Below are 25,164 nucleotides of genomic sequence, written 5' to 3'. Positions count from 1 at the left end.
AATCCCTGTGTGAGAGGCTCAGGGAAGGAAATGTGAGCAGCAGAGAAGAAAGAGGGACAATCCAAAATGGTAGCTGGGAATAATGGAGAAGTGCCAGTTAAGAAGAGGTCCCTATACAGACCTCATCTTTGTCCAGACAGAAATGGGAGAGACCTTCTGCTGAGCGCCAGAAACCAGGCCTGTGTTTCTTGCCCCATTAGAGGACCCCCTTCCATCCCACCCCACCCTAACCATGCCAAGAATAAACACAGAGGCCTGGAAGCCCGGCCCACTCACCAAGTCCTGGTCAGGAGAGTCATACGGTGATTCCCATTTGACGACCACGGAGGTTTTGCCCGTATGAACCACATGCAGGTGACGGGGCGGAAGCCGGCTGTCCGGAATCATCTTCACTACAACGTAGTCAGACGATGGCCCCTGGTAGGGTACCACCACCCGGACCTAAAGCCCAAGCACACACATAGGAAAAAAATATATCATGGCCTTATGCAATCTTTATTAAAGTATTTTTTCAACAAAATAATGACAACAATTAACATTCAGTTAGTAAAAAACAACATAAAATATAAAGTAATTTCCCACCTACCCCAGATCATTTTCCAAGGGGTACCACTGGTAAGAGTCTTTGTGCTTCCTTCCAGAAATGCCCTATGCATATATAAGCACGGATATGTACATACATGTATCCTTACACATATATGCATGTGTATATGTAGCCTATCTTCCTCAAATATTTTTTATACAACTGAGAAAATGGCACACATATTATGCTCATGGCTTCTTTCACATAATAAGATAGCTTAGAGACTTTTCCATATCAGTACATTTAGAGTTGTCATATTTCTTACGAATGGCTGCCCTGTACTCCATTGCATGAATAAATCACAATATGTTTAACCAGTCCTCTCTTCATAGACATTTAGGTTGCGTCACATCTTTTGCTATCATAAGTAATAATAACGTACCAAGTATCTTTCTCCATATATCTCAGCACACACATAAAAGTATGTAGGCTAAATTCCTAGAAGTGGAACCTGATACAAGTTTTTGATTTATCTATACTTGTGATCATCTGTCAAGTTATCAATCTGCCGTAACGGAGTGGCGCCATTCATTCTGTATTTCAAGCAAGAACCCGATGATGCTTATGAAGAAGAGGAAGTTGCCTCTCGTCACACACATCGATCCTGGAGTCCAGGTATGCGAGCTCCCCAGGTCCTGGGTTGAGCCCAGAGCCCAGGACTTAAGACATCCCTTAAAAAACTGAAATGGTACGAGAAACTTACCAGAAACAAATACTGCTCATCCTTACTAACAATGACCGTCTTATTGTGGAGTGAAGTAGTCAAGCTCTTCGGGTTGCGATAGAGGTCAAGAAAGGACGTGGCATAGAAAATACCATAAACCTGGTAAAAGCAGAGAATGGAAATGGAAGAGGACATCAGCTCATGGCCAATGACCTCATTTCCTTGAAATCCCCAATTTAAGACCCTGGAACTGCTTCAAAGGAGCTCAGAGAGAAGTCTTCATTCAATATTTATTACATTGACAGCATTTACAGAGAAGGCACTTGGGCCAGGCACTGTATGTAGAGCTACAGAAATAAATATGATGTGGTCTCTGTCCTCAAAGAGCTCATTCTGGAGGAGAAAAACATACATAATTATAAATAACACGTGGCAAACATAGAGCGTTAGATGCTACACCAGAAACCCACATGATGAGCCAGGGAACCGGGGGAGCTATTAAAGAGGGGGTGTCATTCTACCATTGGCAGCACGGACGTGGGCTCCAAGGGGATGTGCTGAGTGGGAAGGAAAGTCACGGGAGCTTGCAGAGTAGATGCGAACACCCCAGCAAGTATGTGGAGGGAGGGAAGGAGGGCAGACACTGCTTGCTGCCCAGCAGGGACCCATCCTCCCTTTCTTCCTCAGAACTCTGGTACTTACTGAGAATTGCTGCCTAGAAAAAGTCTACACTGCGCACCTCCCTAAGCTAGGAGAGGCTAGACAAGGAGCTTCCAGCCACTGAGATGCAGAAGTGTCACACGGAAAGCTTTAGGAGGGCTCATTACAACAGAGGGAGGAGCCCTTCTTCCTGCCCTCCGGCTGCCTGGAATACAGATCATGACTGCAGCCCAGCACCATGAGGTAAGCTTGAAGACTCATGTCACAGGCTAGAGATGACAGGGCTCTGGTGCCCGACCAAATCGTGCTGCTCTGACAGAAGCCCTGCACTGCTCAACTCTAAGCTTCTTTTAATTACGAGAGGAGATAAACTGTTCAAAGCCACTGTTACTGTCACTTCCTCTGCTCTATGCATCCTTGCTTAGTCCTAGCTGGTAAACATTGGAAACTGAGGGAGTTTCAAGCAGGGAAGTGGGAATGGGATGAAGCTTACGGCAGAAAGTGGAAGCCGAGGGAGTTTATAACTGGAGGGTGGGAGCTGAGGAAGCTTTCTATGTAAGGCAGAATCAGAGAGAATTTTCTCCAAGAGTTATGTGCACAGGTAAGACAGGGGCTTGAAGAGAACTGTAGGAGCTGTAGGATCCATGGGATGAGCAGGAACTGAGCAGGGATCCACAGAGGGATTTCCAAGTCCCAGGCAACAGGGTGACTTTCTCCAACACTGCTCAGCAGCTGTGAGGACTAAGCTCTGATTTTTAAAATCTTGCCCAAATTCCTATCTAAGGGGTCTGCGGAGTCACGCCCTACAAACCATAAATTCTTATCAGATGGGTTTTATTTCATCCTATATATCAGACTTACTTTCCAACTTGACCCTGGCATAACATCATGAGACAAGGAAGAAAACCAAAATATTTTACCCCAAAACATGTTTCTTTGTCATAACTTGAAATGGCCCTGCAAAGCTGTCCTTTGTGGGGGAAAATTCGCATCTGTAAAGAATCTCTATGTACATAGCTAGATCTTTTTCTTCCAGGCCCTCCCAATCCTAAAGACATTAACTAAAAGTCTTGCACCTTTTAAAGATCTACATTTGTCATCTATTTCCCCTAAGGGCAGCCACTAGAAGACTTCAAAACAACCTTGGTCTCCACAATCTTTTATCTTAACCTAAACATTTCCTTTCTGTTGATCTCAGGTCTTCAGACAAACTCAACCAGATGACAACCAGAAAATGTTTACATTTACCTATAGCCTGGAGCCCCACCTTCCTCGCGCACACTTTGAGTTGTCCTGTCTTTCTGGATCAAACCAGTGTATTTTCTAAATGTATTCGATTAAAGTCTCATGCCTCCCTAAAATGTGTAAAACCAAGCTGCATCCCGGCCACCTTGGGCACATGTTCTCAGGACCTCCTGAGGGCTGTGTCACGGGCCATGGTCACTCATATTTGGCTCAGAATAAATATTTTCATACATTTTACAGAGTTTGACTCTTTTTTTTTTTTTTTTGATAGCTGAGAAAGGACAGACGGGAGAGCACAGACAGAGAAAGAGGAAGGGAAACTCTGAAGATGGTGATCGCCTGGGAGGATGTAGGAAAGAGAAGCACTGAGGGATTCAAAGGAATCCCAAAGCAAATGCAAATGGAGCTGCAAAGCATGAGGTGGGAGTAGGCCAAGCGGGGGCTTAGAGTACAGAGGAGGACAAGGCTGGTGACTGCCCTGGATGGGTGTCTCTGGAGAGGAAAGGGGTCCACAGAGCTATGGCAGCCAAGGGATGAGAGGTTCCCCACATGCACAGTGACCATGGCACTTCTCACAGTAGACAGGAAAACCATGAGAGCTGTCAGGGTCCTCAGTGAACTAAAGAGGGGCAGAAACAGAGAGCTTCCTACAGGTGATCTCATTTGCACTCTCATCTCTGAAAGCCACCTTTAGTGTGACCAGTACATGAGCTGGGATGAGGTGCAGGAAGGCTCCTCCAACTTCATGCACACTTAGAGACCCTTAATCAAGTCAGGCTTCAGTGTTCTGTGCAATTGCCCTACTCTGGACAGATAGTTGGGGGTGATGAGGCAGTCACGTGCTGCAGGGTATAGAAATGGAAAGAAAGGGTGCTTTGTGAGTAGACAACTTCCAGGTAAAAGAGAGCTCCGGGGATGGGTCAGGGCTTCTCATCACTGTCCCTGCCTCAGCATCAGGTGCTGGGACATACAAAAGAGCAGAGGCTGTTAAATTAGCCAGACTTGAACTGAAACTCAGTCTACTGCTTGTGAGAGCTTTAACTCTAGCAAGTTACTTAGCCTCACTGAGCCTTAGTTTCCTCGCTGGCAAAATGGGAGTATTTACCCACAGAACCAATGAAAGGAATAAGGGGGAACATGGGTTTATCGGGTTTTGTACTGTTCCTGGCACATACTGGCTGCTCAGTAAACTTTAACTTCTCCTTCCTTCTTCTTCACTGATTTTATAGACAATTACTTGCAAACTTTGGTTATTTCCCTATAAATCAGCCCTGTGCCAAATGCACACTGAAGATATCCTCAGAAGACCAGACCTAGGCTAGTTCCTCCGCTCATCACTAAGGATTTACTAATTCCTGATTATAAATTTACTTCTATATGCTTTTCCATTGAGAAAATCCAGAAAACAATCCTTCCCTTCAAGGAACTTACAAACTAGTTAGGAAGATAAGAGTAACAGACAGAAATTATCAAATAGGGTAAGGCTGTATTTAATGAAATATCACGCTATATGGAACCAACTATAAATATAGTAGGAGTTCATAGGGAAAGAAATCAACTATAGAAGGGAGGATTTTCTTGCATAGCAGGAGGAGGGAAGGACTCCAAGGAGGAGAAAGGGCATAAGCCAAGCACAGAGAGGCAAGAGGGGGATGAATGTGCAAAGAGCCTTGGGACGGTCGACCTAAAAGCAAAGGGGACACACTGGGGAGGAGAGGAAAGTGAACACTAGACTCAAAAAGGAGCATAAATCTGATCATAGTGAATCATAATGCACATATGAAAACAAAGGAAAAAGAAAGGCCTATATCCAAGTGCAGCAGGGACACTGGAACATTCGCAAAAGACAGAAAAGCCCTGGAGTTGTGTGGTGGCACAACATTAGGAGACAGTCCACACTCACTTTGTGATGGTCATTCTGGCTGACTCACCACATTCCGGGGGCCGGTCCAGGTACATTCCACTGCAGTCTGGTTGATGGCTTTGGCCTTGAGGCTAGGTGCAGGTGGGCGAACCCCTCTGGTCATGACATGCTCAAATGCCAGAGGGCTATCCCCCAAGTCAGTCTTGGCCCAGGCAGAAATCTCATAGGACGTATGAGCTGTCAGATTGCCAACTGTGAAAACAGGAAGAGGAGATTCCAGGAGGAAGCTGGGGGTGTGAGTCAAGAATGTGTCTTGGTACACGCACTTTTTAAAAAAATAGTAATCTCCCAATTTAAATGAGTCCCATGTACTGTAGGACTGTCATTAGATGACAAATTCATTCAACATTTATGCACTGATGACGACTGTACATAACACACAGCACAGGCACTGGGTAATTTCCTTAAAGCTGCCCATCCACGGATATGGGTTGGTACAATGCTCCTGGAAGCCATCTGGCCTTGTATAACAAGAACCTTGAAAATCATACCCTTCAATCCAGTTATCCTATGAGGTCAGAGAAAGACTCGAAAGTGTGTTTAATAAGGATTCACATCACAGTGTTACAATAGGAAAAAACTGAATGTAATTTGATTGTCCAGTAACAGTGTAATAATTACATAATGTGCGTTCCATGAACTACTGTGCAGGCACTAAAAGTTGTTTCAAAAATATTTGATGACACTGGAAAATTCTCACAATTGTATGTTAAGTAAAAAGGGCGGGATATAATACTATATATGGCATTATTCTGATTTTATAAAAAAGACATAGCAATCAATCCACAGAAAAATATATTAGAATACATTTGAAATGTAAAAGTGAAATTACAGGCAATTTTAATTTTCATTACACTCTTTTTGTTCTCTCAATTTTCTGAAACAAATATGTATCCCCTTTCTAATCAGAGAAAAACTAAAAGAAGCCGGGCACGGTGGCTCACGCCTGTAATCCCAGAACTTTGGGAGGCTGAGGCAGGTGGATCACGAGGTCAGGAGATCGAGACCATCCTGGCTAACACGGTGAAACCCCGTCTGTACTAAAAATACACAAAATTAGTTGGGCGTGGTGGCGGGCACCTGTAGTCCCAGTTACTCGGGAGGCTGAGGCAGGAGAATGGCGTGAACCCAGGAGGTGGAGCTTGCAGTGAGCCGAGATCGTGCCACTGCACTCCAGCCTGGGCGACAGAGCGAGACTCCATCTCAAATAAATAAATAAATAAATAAATACAACTAAAAGAAAAGTGAGAAGGGGGAGGCTATGCTAACAGGATAGCCTTTGGAATCAGAAGGACTGGGGTTTAAGGCCTGACTCTATACTTTGTGGTTGTATAATCTTGGATAAAATATTTAAACTCTCTATTTCCTTGTTGGTGAGATAGAGAAAAAAATAACAGCACTTACAGCAGCTGCTGGCTTACAGGGAGAAAAAAAGAAAATGCTTATAAAGTGCTTGGCACAATGCCTAGCATGGCACTAGCCCTAATAGATTTCAGGCAACAGCTAGTTAAGACTTCTGCTCCTGACTCTGCCAGTTTCTACTGGGGCAACACTGAGGCCATGAAATCATAGGCTTTAGAGTTAGAAAGATGTGGGTTCCAGTCCTGGCTCTGCCACCATCTGAGAGTATGACTTATTCTTTCGACTTCAGTTTTGCCTCTGTAAAGCAGGCATATCTCATGGAATTATACTTGGGGTTATGTAAATAATATGCATAGAATGCCTATGTAAATGCCTGCACATGGTAGGTGCTCAATGTGCAAGAGTACCAATAACAATCTCCTCAGGCACCTTGTAGACGTCCAGTTAAAAAAAAAAAGTAACAATAGAACATTTGTAGTCTCTATTTTATAAGGCTATGACAAGGACTAAATAAAAACATGACTGAAAGTACTTCATGCCTAGAAGACGGAGACAGGAAGAAACTCCTAAGTCATTCTCAACAATCACGGGCAGCTTTTGCCACTTAGAAATAAATTAAAATCCATCCTGTAGCACGTGTTTAGATAGAGGAATTGTAGCTGAGACTTGCTGCTGGTACATATGTAACAAGGACTGGACCACTCCTCCTTTACTTTTTGTTCATTCCTCCAGGCAACATATATTTACTGAACGCCAGTTATGAATTAGGCCTTCTGCTGTCTCTCATTAGCAACGGAATAGAAAAGAGAGACAGGAAACTGTCTACATCTAAGAACTCTTTATTTTGGAAATCAAAACTCATCTGCAGAGAATTAGTCTTGCCTCTGTCCAATTTTCCTCCTTATGGCCCCCAACTTCCACTAAGGGTCATGAGGTTGAAGGAGGGCTTGAGAGGCCGCTGAGTGAATCCCTCTGCCTAGGATCAGCAGCACACTTACAGGATCCTTAATGCACAAGAACCTGTCAACGCAGAACAGCTTCCACAGAATACCTCCCATTCCCTGGCACCCCCAATCAAGCTCTATGGCGGGAAGGCGTCGGTCCAGCCTTACTCCTTCCTGCTCACACACTGACCAGCACCAGCGTGTTACCTTTGTGTGACAATATGCTTCCTCGGAAGTTCAAAGTTCTCCTCTCTTGCTTGTGGGTATCAAACGCCCAGAAAAGGTTCACCACATAGCCATTCACCTGCCAAGAACCAAGAAGCATGTTAGATGAACAGCTAGTCATGCGGCACACCAAATACAAAAGGCAGGATTAAAAATGCACCTATTTTCTGCTGTTTCTTTGGGTATCTCACTTCTTACACTGAACAGGTTGTTTTTTTAAAATTTTTAAACAGGTTCTATTTGTGCTACCATCAGCTAATATTTAGTTATACTCTACCTACTTCTAAAAACAAACAGCAGACCATGTTTAATTTATAAATTCGATGCAACAAAAAAGTGAATGAAGAATAAAAGAATAATAAACAATTAATAAAGGTAGAAAGAGGAAACATTGGAAAGATAATTAGGCTATGGAAATTAAGGATAAATCCTTGCAGTCAAGGCCATGAGGCCAATCCACCCAAAACAGGCTGGTTAGATCTCATTGTCTAACTACAGAAAATACATCCACCCATCAGGGAAGACTACCTTTTCCAAGTCCTGGGCTCATAAAAGGATTTGATCTAAAGATCTTTAAATATGGGACAACAAACAAACAAAAATATTTTCAAGATCAAAGACTACAAGACAAGAACCACATAAGGCCATTTCTTTTTCTTTTTTTCTTTTTTTTTTTTGAGACAGAGTCTCACTCTGTTACCCAAGCTGGACTGCAGTGGCATGATCTTGACTCACTGCAGCCTCCATCTCCCAGGCTCAAGCAATTCTCCTGCCCCAGCCTCCAAGTAGCTGGGATTACAGGCATGCACCACCACACCCGGCTAATTTTTGTATTTTCAGTAGAGACGGGTTTCACCATGTTGGCCAGGCTGGTCTCAAACTCCCGACCTCAGGTGATCCATCTGCCTCAGCCTCCCAAAGTGCTGGGATTACAGGCATGAGCCACCACGCCCGGCCAAGATCATTTCTTATATCAACTCATTCTGAAGCTAAGGGCATGATACTAAATGGTAGTTAAGTAAATGGCACAAGGACTCTGAAGGCTGCTTGTCCCAACACAACTTCATCAATGGAGAGGCTGTGAGGAGGGACAGATAAGAAGGAACACTATGGAAAGTGGATCTCAGCTTGAGGAACCACATGGGCACAGATAACAATGGTGAAGTCGGCTATGCAGAGGGCCAACAGAAGCGAGGGCGGTGCTGGAAGAGGAAGATCTTAGGTGGATGGAAAGTGAATATGTTTCCAAGGTATCCAACTCTCCCACAAGAAGGTTGTTCTTCCACTGTGAGTGCCTCAGCATTAGCGCTTAGCACCAGGAAATCCAATAAAGCTGAAAATTACAGGGCATACATACTCTGTTAACACCATCTCTTTATTTGCACTGTAGCTGTGAACCATTTAATTATATGGTTAAGGAAAAAAAGGCACCAGGCTGAGGCAGAATAATTACATGCGAAGACTCAAGTTGTTCTTCGTGGAGGGAAGGAACCACCTAGTTCTGGTATTTTAGCTTCACTAGATCTAGCCGTTCGTTTTGTTTTTGTTTTGTCAGTCTTACTGTGCTATGTCCTTTCAGTTCCCATACAAAATAAACCAGCTGCTGGTTTGAAATTCCCACATTACCTTGATATCACTCTCCACGGTCAGGGTGAAGCTTAGATAATTTTCACCATAGCTGTCAATGTGGATATCTGGTCGTGGGATCACTGAAAACAAAAAGGAATTCAAAAACAGAAGCCACGTGATGAAAAGCGAGGAAGGCAGGACTTAACAGTTTTCAACTCAACGGACAAAGCCATCTTTCAGTCGGGGAAGAAAGGGTATTTCTTTGGCAGTGTTCCTCATCTATCTTTTTTACCACTGTTTTCCTGAAGCTAAGGTTGGTCCACAGTTGCTTGGTGAACACAAAACTATCTTGGCTCAGTCAGCTATCCTGGCAATTAGGTCAGGCAGAAAAGTTCCATTTTGTAAAGGTCCCAAAACAGCCCAGCTTCAGCCTCGTTCTTAAAGGCACAGGGATCATTCACTGCGAGTGGCATTGCACTTGGCACTAACGAAGTCCCACCAATCTCAAGTCCTTTTGGAAGGCTGACAATGGGGTAAATCATAAATGGCAGACGTGCGTGTAGCAAAATGGAAAGAATGTGGCCTCTGGAATCTGGCAAACTCGAGTGAGGAGGACAGATACAAATTCCTGTTCTGGTAGCTGTGTAACCTGGGCAAGTCACTTATCTTCCTGGAGCGGAGAGACGTTATCTGCATTTCACAGAGCTGGGAAGGTTAACTAAAATAATGTATGTATGGTGCCTAGCACTCAACTGATACTCTCTTTCTCTTCCTTTCCAATATAGCCTCACATATGGCCAACTAAACAACTAGAAACCACCTGGTGCTCTCAAAAAGACTGGAGCTCAAGCTGAGAGTTAATGGGCCAAGGAGAAGTGGCCAAGGAAAGGACCCCTCTCACTTCAACCAGTGAGCACCATGCTTGTCCTCTGGAAGGTCTTCCCACGAGAAGGCTGACAGTGCTTGGCCCAGCATGATCTAAAAGAGCTCAATGGATCAATATGATCAGAAAATATTATTTAAATGACAACTTGCATATTAGACTCTCTGCACATATGCCCCTTCTATAGACTGGGCAAGAGAGACTCAAAGGAGCAGATAAGATTTGGTGGCAAAAGAGATGTGTTAAAGTCTGAAGAGGTCTGTCCAGATGATCAATCACGTAATAAAACTCGACTTCAGAAAAATTCAATAACCGGAAGAAGAAAGGATATTGGAAGCTTCAGGCGGCCAACACAGAACAAAACAGTGTGGATGCTGCATATGGTAAAGCTGACTTGAATTATAATCATGGCAGCCACAGACAAGTCACAATCCACTCCAAACCCCAGTTTCCTCAGCTACACAATGAGGATAAGGATACTTATCTCACAGGATTCATAAGGATTAATAAGAGACCAATTCATGAGCAGCAACAGCACGGTGCTAGTGTATAAGAAGTGCTCAGGGAATGGTGGCTTTTCTCATTGTCATTACAAATCCACTATGTTCACCAATTAACCTGGCACGTCTGGCTGATGCCTCTGCTGTCTTTGTCCTTCGTCTTAAAATATTATTATGATACCAGATCACAGATATTTTACAACAAACACTTTGTGGATATGGCACACAACTGCCTTCTGTATAAATCCTAGCCCAAATATATGCAAGGAGCTGAGATTCATCCAAATCACAGAAAAGAAGTTAAAGAGAAGCAACCACCCACTGAGATTTTCAAATGCGGTTGTGACTTGTGCCTTTGGAATTCAAGGTACATGTTTTTGGTTGATCTTCCAACATCCTTTCTTCTTGGTATGTGTGGTCAGTGTTTTGAAACAGACTTTGTAGAGAGAAGTCATAAAGCAATAAAAATTCTAGGAGAGTGTGAATTCAGCAGGCTTTCTCGAATACCTGTAAGCATTCAGCTCCGAAGACCATCTGCTGGCACTATGTTTGACCGCCTTGGGCCCTGATCTCAAAGGCTCCAGATTTTAGAGGGGACCAGATAGTGACTCTCCATGACCCAGAGCCTATTCCTCACAGGCTTAGGTTAAAGTAAAATCTTCCAGTCCTGTTGCATGCCACAGTGTCCACCCAGTTTTAATACCTGGAAATCCAGAAATGCAAGTCCCCAGTGCCAAGGCTAAGGTTGGGAAAACCACTCTGGAAAACGAGTTGTAGTCCATCCCCCAAAGTATGCCAGAACCCTTCATTTAACTGGTTCGATTCACTCATTCATCAATTATTTCCTTAGTCTCTACTAGATGCCCATGATAGAGTAGAGAAAAACAGACCAGATCTCTGCCCTCATGAGGCACTCATGCAAGATGCTGAGCCCGCCACCCCCGGCAAGCAGGGCGGCCCAGTAGGCCGCATGTGTCTCAGCCCGGAGAGAAGCATGGAGCACAGTGGTTAAGAGCACAGGCTTTGGAGTCAGGTAGATCAGGTTCCAGTGCCAGCTCTGTCACTTACTGATTGTGTGTCCTGGGCAAGTGACATAACCTCATTCCAGTTCCTTATATTTTTTTGTAGTTGTTCTGACCATTCAATTAGATGAGCTGATGTACGCAAAGCAGTGAACACTCTAGAGTGTCCTGCCCTTGGCAAGCCATCAGTTATTACTAATATCAGCTCTAGTACAAGATAAAAAACCACCTACACACAGTTTGCCAGTGCCACTGGGAGAATAACAAGACTCAGCATGGTGCTTTCTTTAAAACACCATAAATGAACATGCACAAAATCATCTTCGGCTTTGGCGAGAAGGAAGGACTCCTTCTATTTTAGATATTGTGACTACTCACAAAGGGCTGGGCACGATGACCTTTGGAAATCCCTTTGTATGTCTGCATTAGAAGAAATGCTCAGTTCTAGGAGGAAAAACACACTCCGTCACCCCAAAAAGACTGTGTATCTAAAGCACTACAGAGACACCCAGAAATGTGCATGTGCTGGGAAGAAGGAATTCGTGTGACGTTTTTCTAACCTCGCTTCTCCATCTTCCAGTCATACTGAAAGTCATTTGAAAGGGTTTCTATAATATTTTCTCTAAATCTGCAAAGGCTGGGATCATTTACCTTTTCCTTTTATGGTGGTAATGCATTTAGAATCGCTCCAGTTTCCTATTCCACGACTAGTCACCGCAGCCACCTTTTCAAATCAGAGGGGGAATTAGTATGAAATAAAAGCAATACACCACACAGCAAGAATACCGAATGAGTTAAAGGGCTGAGAATTTGGCAGTGAGGGTGGAAAAATTTTACACAGAGTGATCCAGAATATTCAGAGGTGCCAGCATCTGAAATAAGAGGACAAGATACCCAAGGGAAGGAGCTTGGGTAAAGGGCATTATGACAGCCCTAAGATCAGGAAACGTCTATTGATCGACAAATATCAAGGTTCTTCTAAAGGGCAGGTGTATGGGGGGGTGTTCATAAACAGACACATATATAAAAAGGGTGCTGACAGAATGATCAGTGTGAGAGTCACGAATGTGTACACTTAATGGTCTTAGCAAACATGTTTTACACAAAATCTCTTTCTGCTACAAATACTAAAAATATATCTCATAAGAACCTCATACAATCAGTGTCGAAAGACTACTTATCATAGCTCTGCATCATCCTGCAGCTAAAGATAAGCAGAGAAGAGCTGAGTGCAAAAGTACAGGAGCTGGAAAGCTAGCAGAATTTCGGAGTTAAAAGCAGGGGAAGCTGCATTCCCATAAACGCCCCATTATCGACAGAAACTCTGACGTCAAGCTCTCTGTGGCGTCCATTTAAGAGACTGAAAGAAACTCTGAGCTCCCCCGTCCCAGGACAAGAAGTTGGGTATTTTGCAGATGACTAATACGCATCTCATAAAGGTGAGTAGAGAGTTCTCACAAAATAGCAGCAATTTCGCTCAGTTCTAAGACTGCGTGGATGGCTGGAATGGACGGCGACACTCACTCTGACGGTGTATAGAGTGTTGACCAGTAAGTTCTTGATTTCTGTAAAGTTACTAGCAGCCCTCTGGGAGGCCCACATCTTGGAACCACTCCTGCTATACTCTACCTAAAGTGAGAAGAAAAAAAAATGTGAGGAAAGGGAACCAACGGTCCAGGGCATCCTAATACCTTGCAAGGAGGTGGGAGGAGAGAAAAGAAGGTGAGGAGCAGAATGTTCTGACAGATGGGTCATCACCTACAAAACTATACCAAATCAACCCCTACTCATACAGAACACCCAGAAATCTCCTAGCTCCCCCAACACACATACGGCCAACTCCTGGAAGATACTTACAATGTACTCACGGATGAGGCCATGGGTGTGGATGGGAGGAGCCCAGTGGCCTACAATCACACCTTCTGCTTCCCTGGGGAGTGACAGCTGGAGATTTTGAGGGGCATCTGGCACTAGAAAAAGAGTCAACTCAAGGTTAAAACCCATCTGCCTAGTGGCCAACCAGAGGAATTTTCCTGGGCTTAGAACAAGGACAAGAAAGACTCCACAGCCAGCACTGAGACTATCCACTAGAAAGGCTGCTAGCTTGGTCTTCACACTGACAAGACACTTTTCCTCTTCTTCCAAAAAGCAAGGTGTGCCGTCCACACATCACATCATGGCTTAGTTGAGTGTGTGGTAAATTTGTGGCTCATAAGGCCTGCAGGATAGAATCACTTGGGCAGGCTGAGTCACCACTGACCCTATGAATTCAATGCTCAGATCTTAATTGTCAATGACAGCACCTGCTGCCTCTGCTTCTTGTACAACAAAAACAGAGTACTGTGGGCATGACTACCAAAAAATAAGACTAATTTTGTAACATCACAGAATTTCTATATCCAAATGAATGTGATCATCTTCAAAGCAGGCTCCTTAATGAGTTTAGTGCTAGCATATTCAAGATATTTTAGGCAATGGAAAAAGATGACATTCAAGCAGACAGTTGCTCATGTCAACTACTTTGAAGTAGGGAGGAGGTGAGGAACTCTCTTAGACACATAAATTTGGTAAATTTCTTAAAAACTTAGCCACAAAGCCAGGCGCAGTGGCTAACATCTGTAATCCCAACATTTTGGGAGGCTGAAGCAGGTGGATTGCTTGAGCTAAGCAGTTCAAGACCAGCCTGGGTAACATGGCAAAACCCCATCTCTACAAAAATATAAAAAGTTAGCTGAGCATGGTGGCACACACCTATAGTCCCAGCTATGCGAGAGGCTGAGGCGGGAGAAGCACCTGTGCCTGGGGAGACTGAGGTGGTGAGCAGCAATTGCACCTCCACCGCACTCCAGTCTGGGTGCCAGAGTGAGACCTTGTCTCCAAAAAGAAAAAAAAAAAACTTAGCCACAAAATTGCTGATATGCCTCATAGTTTAATGACGATGACCTCCCAAGTACCAAGTACTAGGAAATATCTAGAGAAGGAAGGTAGAGGTAGAAACTAGATAAAAAATGCAAGAGGACAATGGTGGAGAGAATCTTAAATTAAGGTACAAGAACAGTCTCTGATGCAGTAAGGAGAAGAGATGTTTGACAGCTCTCGCAAGACTATAAAGCTTAGCCACAATACTTCTGTACATGTGAGGCACACGTGTGTTCCCACATTCCTGAGAATACTCGGAAAGACGCTCACAAAACCCCACCTGAGGTCTTACACACGCCATAAAAATGAACCGAAACACTTACATCCCTCCGGAGTCCTCAGGGTCACAAAGTCATTGGTGTTGTGTGCCTTGCTGAGACACTGAACTTGTACTTTAACCTGATACGTGGTATCTGGTTTCAAGACTTTTAATACAGTGTTTGTCTTATTGCTGTGGGTCTCCAGAGTCTTCCATATGCTCTCTCCAACCACCCTGGCCCAAAAAAATAAAGATACTGTCACACTGGAGCAGCATGGGGGACTGAGATGTCTGACTCAGTTAAGAACATGGTGCATGCCACTAGAGAGCTTTCAGAGCATCCTGGGACAATGAAGACATCATTTTCATCTCCCGTGGCAAAGACAGGACCCACCTGTAGTAGATACTATATACACAAGAAGCAGAAGGCATTTTTTTGGGCCGCATCCAGGTCAAAGTCACATCCCCAGAGAAGTCAGCTGTCCACTGAAGATTCTGTACTTTGTACACAGTCAACTCATCTAGAGAGATAAAGAAGAAAAAGTCAAAAAAAGTTACATTTAGGCTGGGCATGGTGGTTCACACCTGTAATCCTAGCACTTTGGGAGGCTGAGGCGGGCAGATTGCCTGAGCTCAGGAGTTCGAGACCAGCCTGGGCAACATGGCTAAACCCCATTTCTACTGAAAATACAGAAAAAAAAAAAAAAAGGTTAGATCTTACAAATCCTTAGATTTCAGAGGACCCCAGCTTTTAAACAGAACTACCGCGATCTAGATTATCAGGAGGTCATAATCATTATCTGAAAAGAAATCTCAGAAAATGTAGTTGAACCCTCCCTATACAATCCCTCCTAGGGTCTCTTGAGATAAGAACAGAGTTAATTCCACCAGCAGATTGAGACTGTGAGAGTCATGACGTATGCGCACGAGGTGGGGAGTCCATAAAAAAAAAAATCCAAGACCAGCATTTCACTAACAGGGAGGACACAGCTGCACGTTATATCAGACTCTGGCCAAGGCTCACCTCACTTGGGGCTCCAAAACTAGGCACAAATCTGTTTCATCCTCAGATTGAGGAACAGTTCAAAAAGGTCCTAGCTCGAGATCTACACGGGAGGGGCCCTGGGGTAAGCGAGCCTCCCAGCCCAGCCCAGCCCAGACCAGCCCATGGGCCGGCACTCACCACTGCAGGCCTTCTCGTCGCTCTCGTCTGAGCAGTCCAGGAAGCCGTCGCAGCGCTCCGAGAGCACAATGCAGGCCTCCCCATCCTCGCACTGGAACTCCCTGCTCATGCAAGTCAAGGTGCTGCGTGTGGCTGAAACACAGACAGGCTTCTTAAACCCACGGGGAGGGGCCGTATGGTACTAAAGGCTGGGCCCAGGTTTATTCGGGTTTAGGAAAAGTACTAATAGGTTTCTGCTTCAAAATACTGCTTCATTCTGGAATGACCAGTGGTGGAATCTACACCGGCACTGAGGTGCCATCTCATCCAACATTAACAATTGGAATCTGCATTCAGGAAGAGGGAGCCCTTTGGAGTCAAACAAACTAGAGTTTAAACCCTAGATCTGCGTGAGTTTGAGCAAACCACTTAACATCACCCAAGTTCAGTTCCCCTATAAAAAATGGAAGTAACAATTCCATCGCTGTCGTGTCTACAAGGATCTAATGGGATCACACACCTGGAACAGTGCCTGGCTCCTGGCCAGCATCAACAAACTGTAGCTATTACTCTACAGTACTAGTATTCTGCTACTATTATTGGTTTGCAATCTAGAAAGAGGAGCTGATTTCTGGTTTGAGTAATAGAAATAATAATGAGATGAATCTCAACAACATTAAGAGGCATGCATACTTTATGTAGTATTTTAAGTTGTTTGGCTTTTCAAAGTACTTTCACGGAAAATGAAACAATGCAAATAATGAGCATTGGTAAGTTAAGGGTCACTGAATTGTATGGCTAGGATATTGACCAAAATGTGATGTGCTCTCCAGTTCTGAAAGTAGATTTAAACTGCATGGGAGGCTCTAAAAAGAAAGCAATCACCAAAAAATTGCAAATCCTCCTGAAAAGAGAAAAGGTGAGAACGGCTACAGACAGCAAATCTGCTATGCAGGCTGTGTACCTGGGTGGTACAAATCTGCTATGTACCTGGGTGAGCCCAGGAACAGTCATTTGAGGCCTTCCTTATACAGATTCACACCTGCCTGCCCAGTCCTGGACAAGGAAGGGCTACATTAGAAATCCAATGCCACCAGTGATGAGGGTCTAAAATCAATCTTGCTCCTCCAAGTCAAACAGGTCTACATCCTAATCCCTGGAACCTGTAATATGTTACCTTATGTAACAAAGCAACTTTGCAGGTGTGATTAGATTAAGGACCCAGAAGTAGGAGAGTTCAGCCTGGATTATCCAGGTAGGCTCTGTCTAATGACCTGGGTCCTTAAAAGCAGAGACCCTTTTCTGGTTGTGGTGAGAGAAAGAGAGAAAACAGAAGAAAGGTGAGAGACATGCAACATCACTGGCTTCGAAAATGGGGAAATTACAACAGACAAAAGGAGGCCGAACATGAGTGGCTCCATTCTGCTCCCCGCACCCTGTCCCCTGCCCGTGGTGACATCTTGTAGGTTAACCGCCTCTGCTTATCTCGGCACAGCAGGTAGACCAAGCTAACTATGGAAGGAATTTTGTTTATAGTTTAATTTTAAAGCAACGATGATAACAGTCCCTTCCTGAAACTAACCCCTGAGGAAATAAGGAGTGTGTTCACACAAGTAACAAGGTTATGTTAAAGGTGATATGAGCATTGTGACCTGAGCAAGGAAGCTTCATCCGCCCCACCTCAGACCCAGGCACGTGGCCATGGGTCACCTCTTGACCTCGACCCCCTCCCTCTTCCCCTTTCTGCTAACATAAACAACCACACTTTGAGACGTAGGTAAAGAAACTGGATAATGTTCCCATGAGAGCAACAAGGATGCTCAAGAGGAATGGATAAAGGATCCAGGGATATTTTCCTAGAGATGAAAAGATACAAGGATGGGGGAGGTGCTGAAAAGACGTGCAGACTCTAACAAGTGTTCTCCACGGATGAGTTTTCATGAGAAAGAAGAATTAAGACTTCTCTGCACGAGTCTCCAGGATGGAGGTACAGACTTCAGCTCACTACTTATTAAAAAACAATTCTGATACAGACATTGTCAACAGGAGAAGGGAACTATCAAAACATAAGGCTTTTCACAAACTATAATCCCCCAATCTCCAGGAAGATCACTGCATTTCAGAATTCTATTCTATACTGAGATGTAATTGGTTTGCCATGGTGGGGGGAAGCTTGTAACAAACAAACGTGTATTCAAGAATTAAAGAAAGGTTTGAGAACCACTACTGTAATAGTCTCAGAAGCCCAAGATGGAATTCATCCATCCAGTGAACATTCACGGAGGTCCTACCATGACTCAGGCACTGCTCCATATGTTAAGAGTATGGGGATATGTGGAACAGATGAAGGATCTGCCCTCATGGAGCTTATCTTCTATGGAGAGAGACTGCAAACAATTAATCTGATCAGGTTACGCCATTTTTTATAGGATTGCCAGGGAGAGACTCTGTTCAGAGCGGAGTATTTTGAAAAATACCAAAACCCTCATCACAGAAGTATTCCACTGGGTAACAATGTGATAAAATACAATCAAACAACAGCTAAGCAGTAGAGCTGAGGACGTTGGAGGTTTCTTTATAAAGTGTGTCTCAAAATTTTAAGAGCAAAAAGGCATGGGCTTTAGACTCTGGAAATAAGCTGGGTGTGGTAGTGTGCACCTGTAATCCCAGCTACTTGGGGAGGCTGGATTGCTTGAGTCCAGGAGTCTGAGACCAGCCTGGGAACATAACCAGACCCTGTTTCTTAATAAAAAATAAAAATAAAAATAGAATCTGGGAATAAGGTTGTCATTGATCTCTGAAAATTCTTAAACTGATAATGAAACAGATGATTAATAGGCACTTAGAACAGAACTTAGTAGCCTTCAGGGGACAGCTTCTCTAAAAAGAATCACACCACACTCATCTCATTTCATTTTTAGATAAGGTTATCAAATTATTGTTGGAAAAAAACTGTGGATATAACACATCTTGATTTTAAGACCCTTAACTAGGCAACATCCCCGTGAATAAGCCAGATTGGAAACAGGCTGAAAACACGGATTTCAAGAATGCCAATTAATGAATTAGTATCACCCAGGAGGGAGGTCCCATTTCTTTTCTCTTTCTTAATTATCTCCAATGTTCATCTTATTATGTGGTTGCTTATTCGGCTCAGACGTTCCCACTGTTATTTTGGTGAGTGTGGGGCCAACCTGTCCCCGTTGGTTTAACACTCTAGGAGTCCACTTTGTTCATTCTTTTAATGGAAGGGCAGAATTGTACACTAATCCCTATTCAGTTCATCTGTGTTGGTTTTGGTATATTCTTCCCTGTTGAGAACTTTCAACATGGCTTTCAACCTAAATAAATAACCCAGTCTGGTACTGGCTAGGTGATGCTCTTGGAACCTTAATTCTCCTATCTCAACAAAGGAGATAATACCAAAATCACAGTTATTTTGAGACTTAAGTGGAATGAATACATGATTTGCCTGAGAATAATGAATAGCACATTAAAACCCACCACCAACGTTTAGCTTCCCTTTATAAATCCTGAGTGTTTTGCCAGAAAATAAGCTATCTGGGCAACTTTGTATTATTTGCAAGTATGACAGGCATTGCCTTCCAAGTTTTCATCTGGTCATTAAAGAAGATAGGACCACTTTAGAAAGCATCAGAAAATATTACCACAGCGAATAGAGCAAAGCAGAAGCAGCCTGAAAAAGACCACTTATGATAAAGCAAAGTGAAAAACAAAACAGCCAAAATGCAAGAAAGTAAACAGGCATAACAACGAAAGAAGTATATAAGGCGATAGAATGAGAAACAAGAATCTTTTAAGGCTTATCAAAGGCTGTCACATCCTGCTAAACACAGAACTTAAAAAAAAAAAAAAGTACACAGCAGGAAAATTAATTATATTGAAGACAAACTCTATCAGTGAATCTAAACACTTAATTGTATGAACTTGCATTAACTTTGAAAGCAAATGACAAAGCTCAACCTTATAATTGATAGACATGACAAAGAAATGAGAAAGAGATGTAATATGGAAATGTTAACCAAGGAGATTAAAATATCCCTCACCATCTGAATTTATTTGGTTTACTTTTTAATTTATGTGACAGAGTTTCACTCTTGTTGCCCAGGCTGGAGTGCAGTGGCCAGATCTCAGCTCACTGCAACCTCTGCCTCCTGGGTTCAAGCGATTCTCCTACCTCAGCCTCCCAAATAGCTAGGATTACAGGCATGTGCCACCACGTCCAGCCAATTTTGCATTTTTAGTAGAGATGGGGTTTCTCCATATTGGTCAGGCTGGTCTCAAACTCCTGACCTCAGGTGATCCACCTGCCTCGGCCTCCCAAAGTGCTGGGATTCCAGGCGTGAGCCACCGTGCCTGGTCTATTTGGTTTGTTTTTATAGATTTATGTATTTACCTCTATGGATTTATATGCAAGTATCAAGAGATATCAAATTATCTTAATCTTTTTGGTTCTTGGGTTCCAGATAACAAGGGGCATGTTCTGGACAGAGAGAAATCCATCCCCAAAATGGATCTGAAACTGCTCAATTCCTGAGTTCCAATAGGAATAGTTTAGTAATGAAAGATTCCTTACAATCTTCCTAAACTAAAATAAACAAATAAATAAATAAATAAACGAAACAAAAAGAAATCATCCTACCTTAGAAACTGAAGAATGAGAAAGACTCAAAGGCTGTTTCTTGAAAAAAAAGAACCCTAGGTAGCAACTTATCCAATTCCTTGACTTTTAGTCAAAGAAAAGACCCTTCAGGCAGCTGAAACAAAAGCAAAAGTGACATTCCCAGAGATGAAAGGACGCGGGAACGATAGGGGTCCCGGGACCCCTGCCGAAAAACCAAGTGTTAGGAGAAAAACCTATGCATGGTGGAAATAAATTAGTTTCATATTTCAAGTTAAGGACTTGGCCAAGATGATTTTTTCTCTCAACTCAGAGCACATCAAGGCGTAGAATGAAATTCGTCTCCAAAAGTCCATCACTGTAGAGATCATCATAAGGAACAACAAACGTGTGAAAAATGGCAAAGGCTCATTCCAACGGGCAAGTGAAGGACACGTGCACGGACAATTAATGCAGTAAAATGAAAAGGCAGACAACAGTAAATGCAGTAAATGCAAGTGAAGGACACGTGCACGGACAATTAATGCAGTAAAATGAAAAGGCAGACGCTAATGTCAATCAACGAACCCACCATCGTGCCTAGCCCCACCCAGGGAAAGCTGTGACTCCTCATCCTCAGCATCCCCCGCATAGCTGGTGGCATCAGCTTTCACTGTCATCCTGGGGGAAACCCTCATTCTTCCTTTTTCCTAATCACCACTGCCAAAAAAACCTCACTGGATGCTGTTAATAGTACCTCCAATATACTAAGAGGTCACTCTCCCTTTTTCACCTTTACAGTCCCATCAAATAAGCCTCCTAATGGGCACCCGGCTTCCAATCTCACCTCAGCCTTCTTCTAACCCATTCCCCACGTGATGAAGTCCAAGTGATCTAAGATATAAAAACCCCATCTCTGAAATCTTCAATGGCTCCCTAGGACCAGCAAAATAAACTCTAAGCACAGGGGTCGCCCTATCCACCTCAGGCCTACCTCTCTGCACTCACCTTTGTCCCACTCACAACCACTCTACAGGTCTGTTTTCCTATGCCTCTGAGCCTTGAAATATACATGCTGTCCCTTGTGTCTAGGATGCCCATCATCTGCCACCTTGTCCCACCGCTGTCCAGTCACCATCAATGGGGCTGCCTCTCCTGGCCTGTCCCCACCTCTCCAGGAAGCTGGCCCACCTGCGAACTATGCCAGTTCCTTGGATCACTTCTGCTACTGCCTACACCACACTGTAGGATAGCTGCTGACTTGATGACCCTCCCACTAGAATCTGTATTGCCAGTCACCAGGCATGGTGGCTTAGGCCTGTAATCCCAGCACTTTGGGAGGTCAAGGTGGACAGATCACTTGAGGTCAGGAGTTCAAGACCAGCCTGGCCAACATGGCAAAACGCTGTCTGTACTGAAAATACAAAAATTAGCCAGGCATAGTAGTGCATGCCTGTAATCCCAGCTACTCGGGAGGCTGAGGCAAGAGAATCACTTCAGCTCGAAAGGCGGAAGCTGCAGTGAGCTGAGATCCCAGGCTTGGGTTTCCGAGCATTTCCTCCACCATTGCTCTTGATTCAGTGGTCTGAGGTGAGATCACCAAATTCACATTTCTTATACGCACTTCCACATGATCCTGCTAAGTCCCATAAATGTTATAAATACTGAATGAGAGGAATTAAGAGATGACTAACCTCCACCTCAGATTCTATTCCATCTCTAAATGGTAAGATTCGGTAGGGTTCCAAGTGAGGCTTAGTTTGTCATTGGTTGAAGAAGTCATTATTTTAAGATTAAAAAAAAATGGGACCAGAACAGGGATCAAAGTGGAGGAACTGAGACATTTGCTGCCTAGGGTTAGGGCTTGGCGGCAGGGAGCCGCTCAGCAGAGAGTGACAGGAGCTTCCTCTACATTCACCAGTGCAGGAATCAGGCAAGCACGGACGAAGCCCTATCCTGGCAAGGAAGGGAGTGTGACTGGCTAGGACATCTGTTGTCTGCAGCCAGCAGGAGACTGGATGGAGGGGAGGCCCGCAAAGCTGGGATCCCTCAGCCAGAGCAGCACCCAACCATCAAGGAGGCAGGCTGGTGAGAGGCTGCATAAGCACCGTTCCAGCCATGCCCTCCCTAGTCCACTACAGTAGGACAGACCAGCCAGCGGTGGCATTAGTGTGTGGCCAGGGACTGAAAAGCGCTGACTGGTCACATGAGGATAACACTTGCAGAAGCCAGTGTCTCCCTCCATCACTTACTCCAAAGATCCTTCCTGGGTACATCAGAGGACCGAACACCAGGACCCATTGTGTTTGAAAACTACCAACTCCAAACCTGTAGAGAATGCATGCATCACTTCACCCCGGGTTCAGATGGCCTTGCGATTATTCCCCATGTGGCTCAGCACACTATCTCACCAACCATAATTACCCTAAAGGCTAAGAACGAATTTTCTTAATGGGGAGCTAGAGGCAAACCCTCTAACAACACGGCCTCTATGCCCAGTAAGGGCTCACTAAATACTTCCAGAAGAATGAATGCACATACAGAAGAGTTGTGGCTTTCCCCATGGGTGTTTTTAAAGAGTTAAATATGCTTATGAAACCTATCTAAAATATTTATTTTAGTCATTCAGAAAGTATTTTTATTGGACACGCTCCCGGTATTTAAAACGCAGTCAACTTATTAAAAAGAAAGTGACTAACGCAACGGAATGGGTGCACGTGGCAAAGCTCTTGTGGAGAATGCAGTAAGAGCATGGTTATGCAAAAGTACACAGACTCACACACAGGCGTGTGCTGATCCAGAAATGAAGCAGAAGCACCGGAACTGCGCTGTCTGCAGAAATGTGCCCGGGGGTGAAGGGCTTTCTGACTACTCACGGCAATTGGCCTCGTCCCGGCCATCCTGGCAATCTCGGTGGCCGTCACAGCGCTTCCAGTTGGGAATACATTTCTTTGGTTGGTGGCATTCGAATTCAAATCGGTCACATCGCCCAGGTTGGGTGGGAGTGGAGGCAGCAGTGACATTTGCTAAAATAAAAGATTTTTAAAGTTCACTTTTTAGTATTGAGGGAGCTGGCCAATAACAGCAACCAATCAATATGCTAGGAGATTACGGTGCTTTAGAAATTACAGTGGGAACCTGAAGACTAATGCAAGTTCCAGATAGAGAGCTCAGTAGATACAGACATCTAATGTTGCTTCCTCACAGGATCCCACTAAAGCCACAGCCAAGAGATTGTTTTCAAAGACCTAAATCCATGAGGACATGGATAATGAGATTTGGGAGCTGGAAAGCAGACAGACAGCGGTATGTGACTAAAGAGGCCAGTGAAGGCTGCATCCTACCCTAAGCCGTCACAGGAGAAAGCTCAGAACCAATCAGATCAACAACACACAGTCCTCCAAAAGCTCAGAAACTGGTATCTCCCAACCAGAAGTGAAGAAGGAGGAGTTAAAATAAGGAAACTGACTGAACGATGTTTAAGATGCAGCTACATTTCCTATATCCCCTCCTATCAGTCCCACCAGACAACCGATCCATAGTCACCCCAGTAGAAGAATGGAGGGTTGTTGTTTGGAGAGGGTAAAAACAGAGAGTTGTGTAGATAGGTGTAGTTGAGAGCAAGTATATCCCACTGATAAAAGGGGGATTAAACCTACATATGGGAGCCCCAGTCCTCTTCTCTGAGGATCCTAGCAATAAGATACTTATTGTCCAGGCAGGAGATCTAATAATCTTCTCTGGGGAAAATGACCAGCTTCAGAGACTAACCCTGAAGTAACCGAGATTCAGAGCTCCCCCATGGCTCCCAGCCACGAACCTCGAAGTTGACAAGCCCACCCATGTGCTCAGACTTACTTAGCAGTGCTCTAGTCCCCAGCCTTAAACACAAGCAGAGCAGCAACCAAGGACTATCTGAGAAAAAGCTTTGACGGGAAAGGCAGAAAGCCAAACAGAGCCCCCAACCCCTAAAAAGGCCATTTGGAGGAAATACAGGCTTTGCAAGAAGAAAACTTCAGAAACAAATGCCCTTAATATGTTCAGAAAGAAAGAATATATATTTGTCCATGAAAACAAAACAAAACAAAACAGGAAACCATAAAAAAGGACAGTGGTAAAAATGGAAAAGCTCTCAAAGTTAAAACCATGATAACAAAAATGAAAAACTCAGCAAAAAGTTGAAATATAAAGTTGAGTAAATCTCCTAGCAAGTTGGGGGTGGGGGGGAAGGGAATGTTAAAAAATATAAAAGATTTTTAAAAAATAAGGAAGAAGACCAGATCAGAAGACAACATATGAATGACAAGAGTTCCAGGAAATAAGAGAAAATAGAGAGGGAAATATCATTAATAAAAATTTCAAGAAAAATTCCTTGAACTAAAATATATAAACTTCCATAATCAAAAAGCGTGCAAGTGTCTACTACGTTGGATGGAAAGGGTCTCACAGCAAAGCACATCATTGTGAAATTTTAAAACACTGGTGCCAAAGGGAAGATTCTACAAGCTTCTAGAGGATTAAAAACAGGTCACATACAAAAAAAAAAAAAAAATCAGAATCAAAATGGCTTTTGGATTTCTCAAAAGCTGCTTGAAGGCAGTAGAACAAAACCTTCAAAATTC

The 25,164-nt window shown here is 43.8% G+C and overlaps 1 protein-coding gene across 2 annotated transcripts in view; it reads right to left on the bottom strand.

Annotated features, from left to right (window-relative positions):
- The window catches only part of SORL1 (sortilin related receptor 1), a 185,752-nt gene that overhangs the window by 13,529 nt on the left and 147,059 nt on the right, over window positions 1-25,164 (bottom strand). For both annotated transcript variants that reach the window (XM_033208099.1, XM_033208100.1), the window contains 12 exons: window positions 23,419-23,568; window positions 15,943-16,074; window positions 15,154-15,280; window positions 14,824-14,993; window positions 13,439-13,551; window positions 13,106-13,210; window positions 12,233-12,305; window positions 9,234-9,316; window positions 7,590-7,686; window positions 5,084-5,268; window positions 1,287-1,406; window positions 277-441 (listed from right to left, as the gene is read on the bottom strand). In XM_033208099.1, coding sequence (XP_033063990.1) covers window positions 277-441; window positions 1,287-1,406; window positions 5,084-5,268; window positions 7,590-7,686; window positions 9,234-9,316; window positions 12,233-12,305; window positions 13,106-13,210; window positions 13,439-13,551; window positions 14,824-14,993; window positions 15,154-15,280; window positions 15,943-16,074; window positions 23,419-23,568 — 1,520 coding nt within the window. The remainder of the gene's footprint in view (window positions 1-276; window positions 442-1,286; window positions 1,407-5,083; window positions 5,269-7,589; window positions 7,687-9,233; window positions 9,317-12,232; window positions 12,306-13,105; window positions 13,211-13,438; window positions 13,552-14,823; window positions 14,994-15,153; window positions 15,281-15,942; window positions 16,075-23,418; window positions 23,569-25,164) is intronic.

Source organism: Trachypithecus francoisi, unplaced genomic scaffold (assembly GCF_009764315.1).
Source record: "Trachypithecus francoisi isolate TF-2019V2 unplaced genomic scaffold, Tfra_2.0 Lachesis_group8, whole genome shotgun sequence".
Classification (NCBI taxonomy): Eukaryota; Metazoa; Chordata; class Mammalia; order Primates; family Cercopithecidae; genus Trachypithecus; species Trachypithecus francoisi.
The sequence above is the reverse complement of the archived record's forward strand: the minus strand, read 5'-3'. Positions and strand labels throughout refer to the sequence as shown.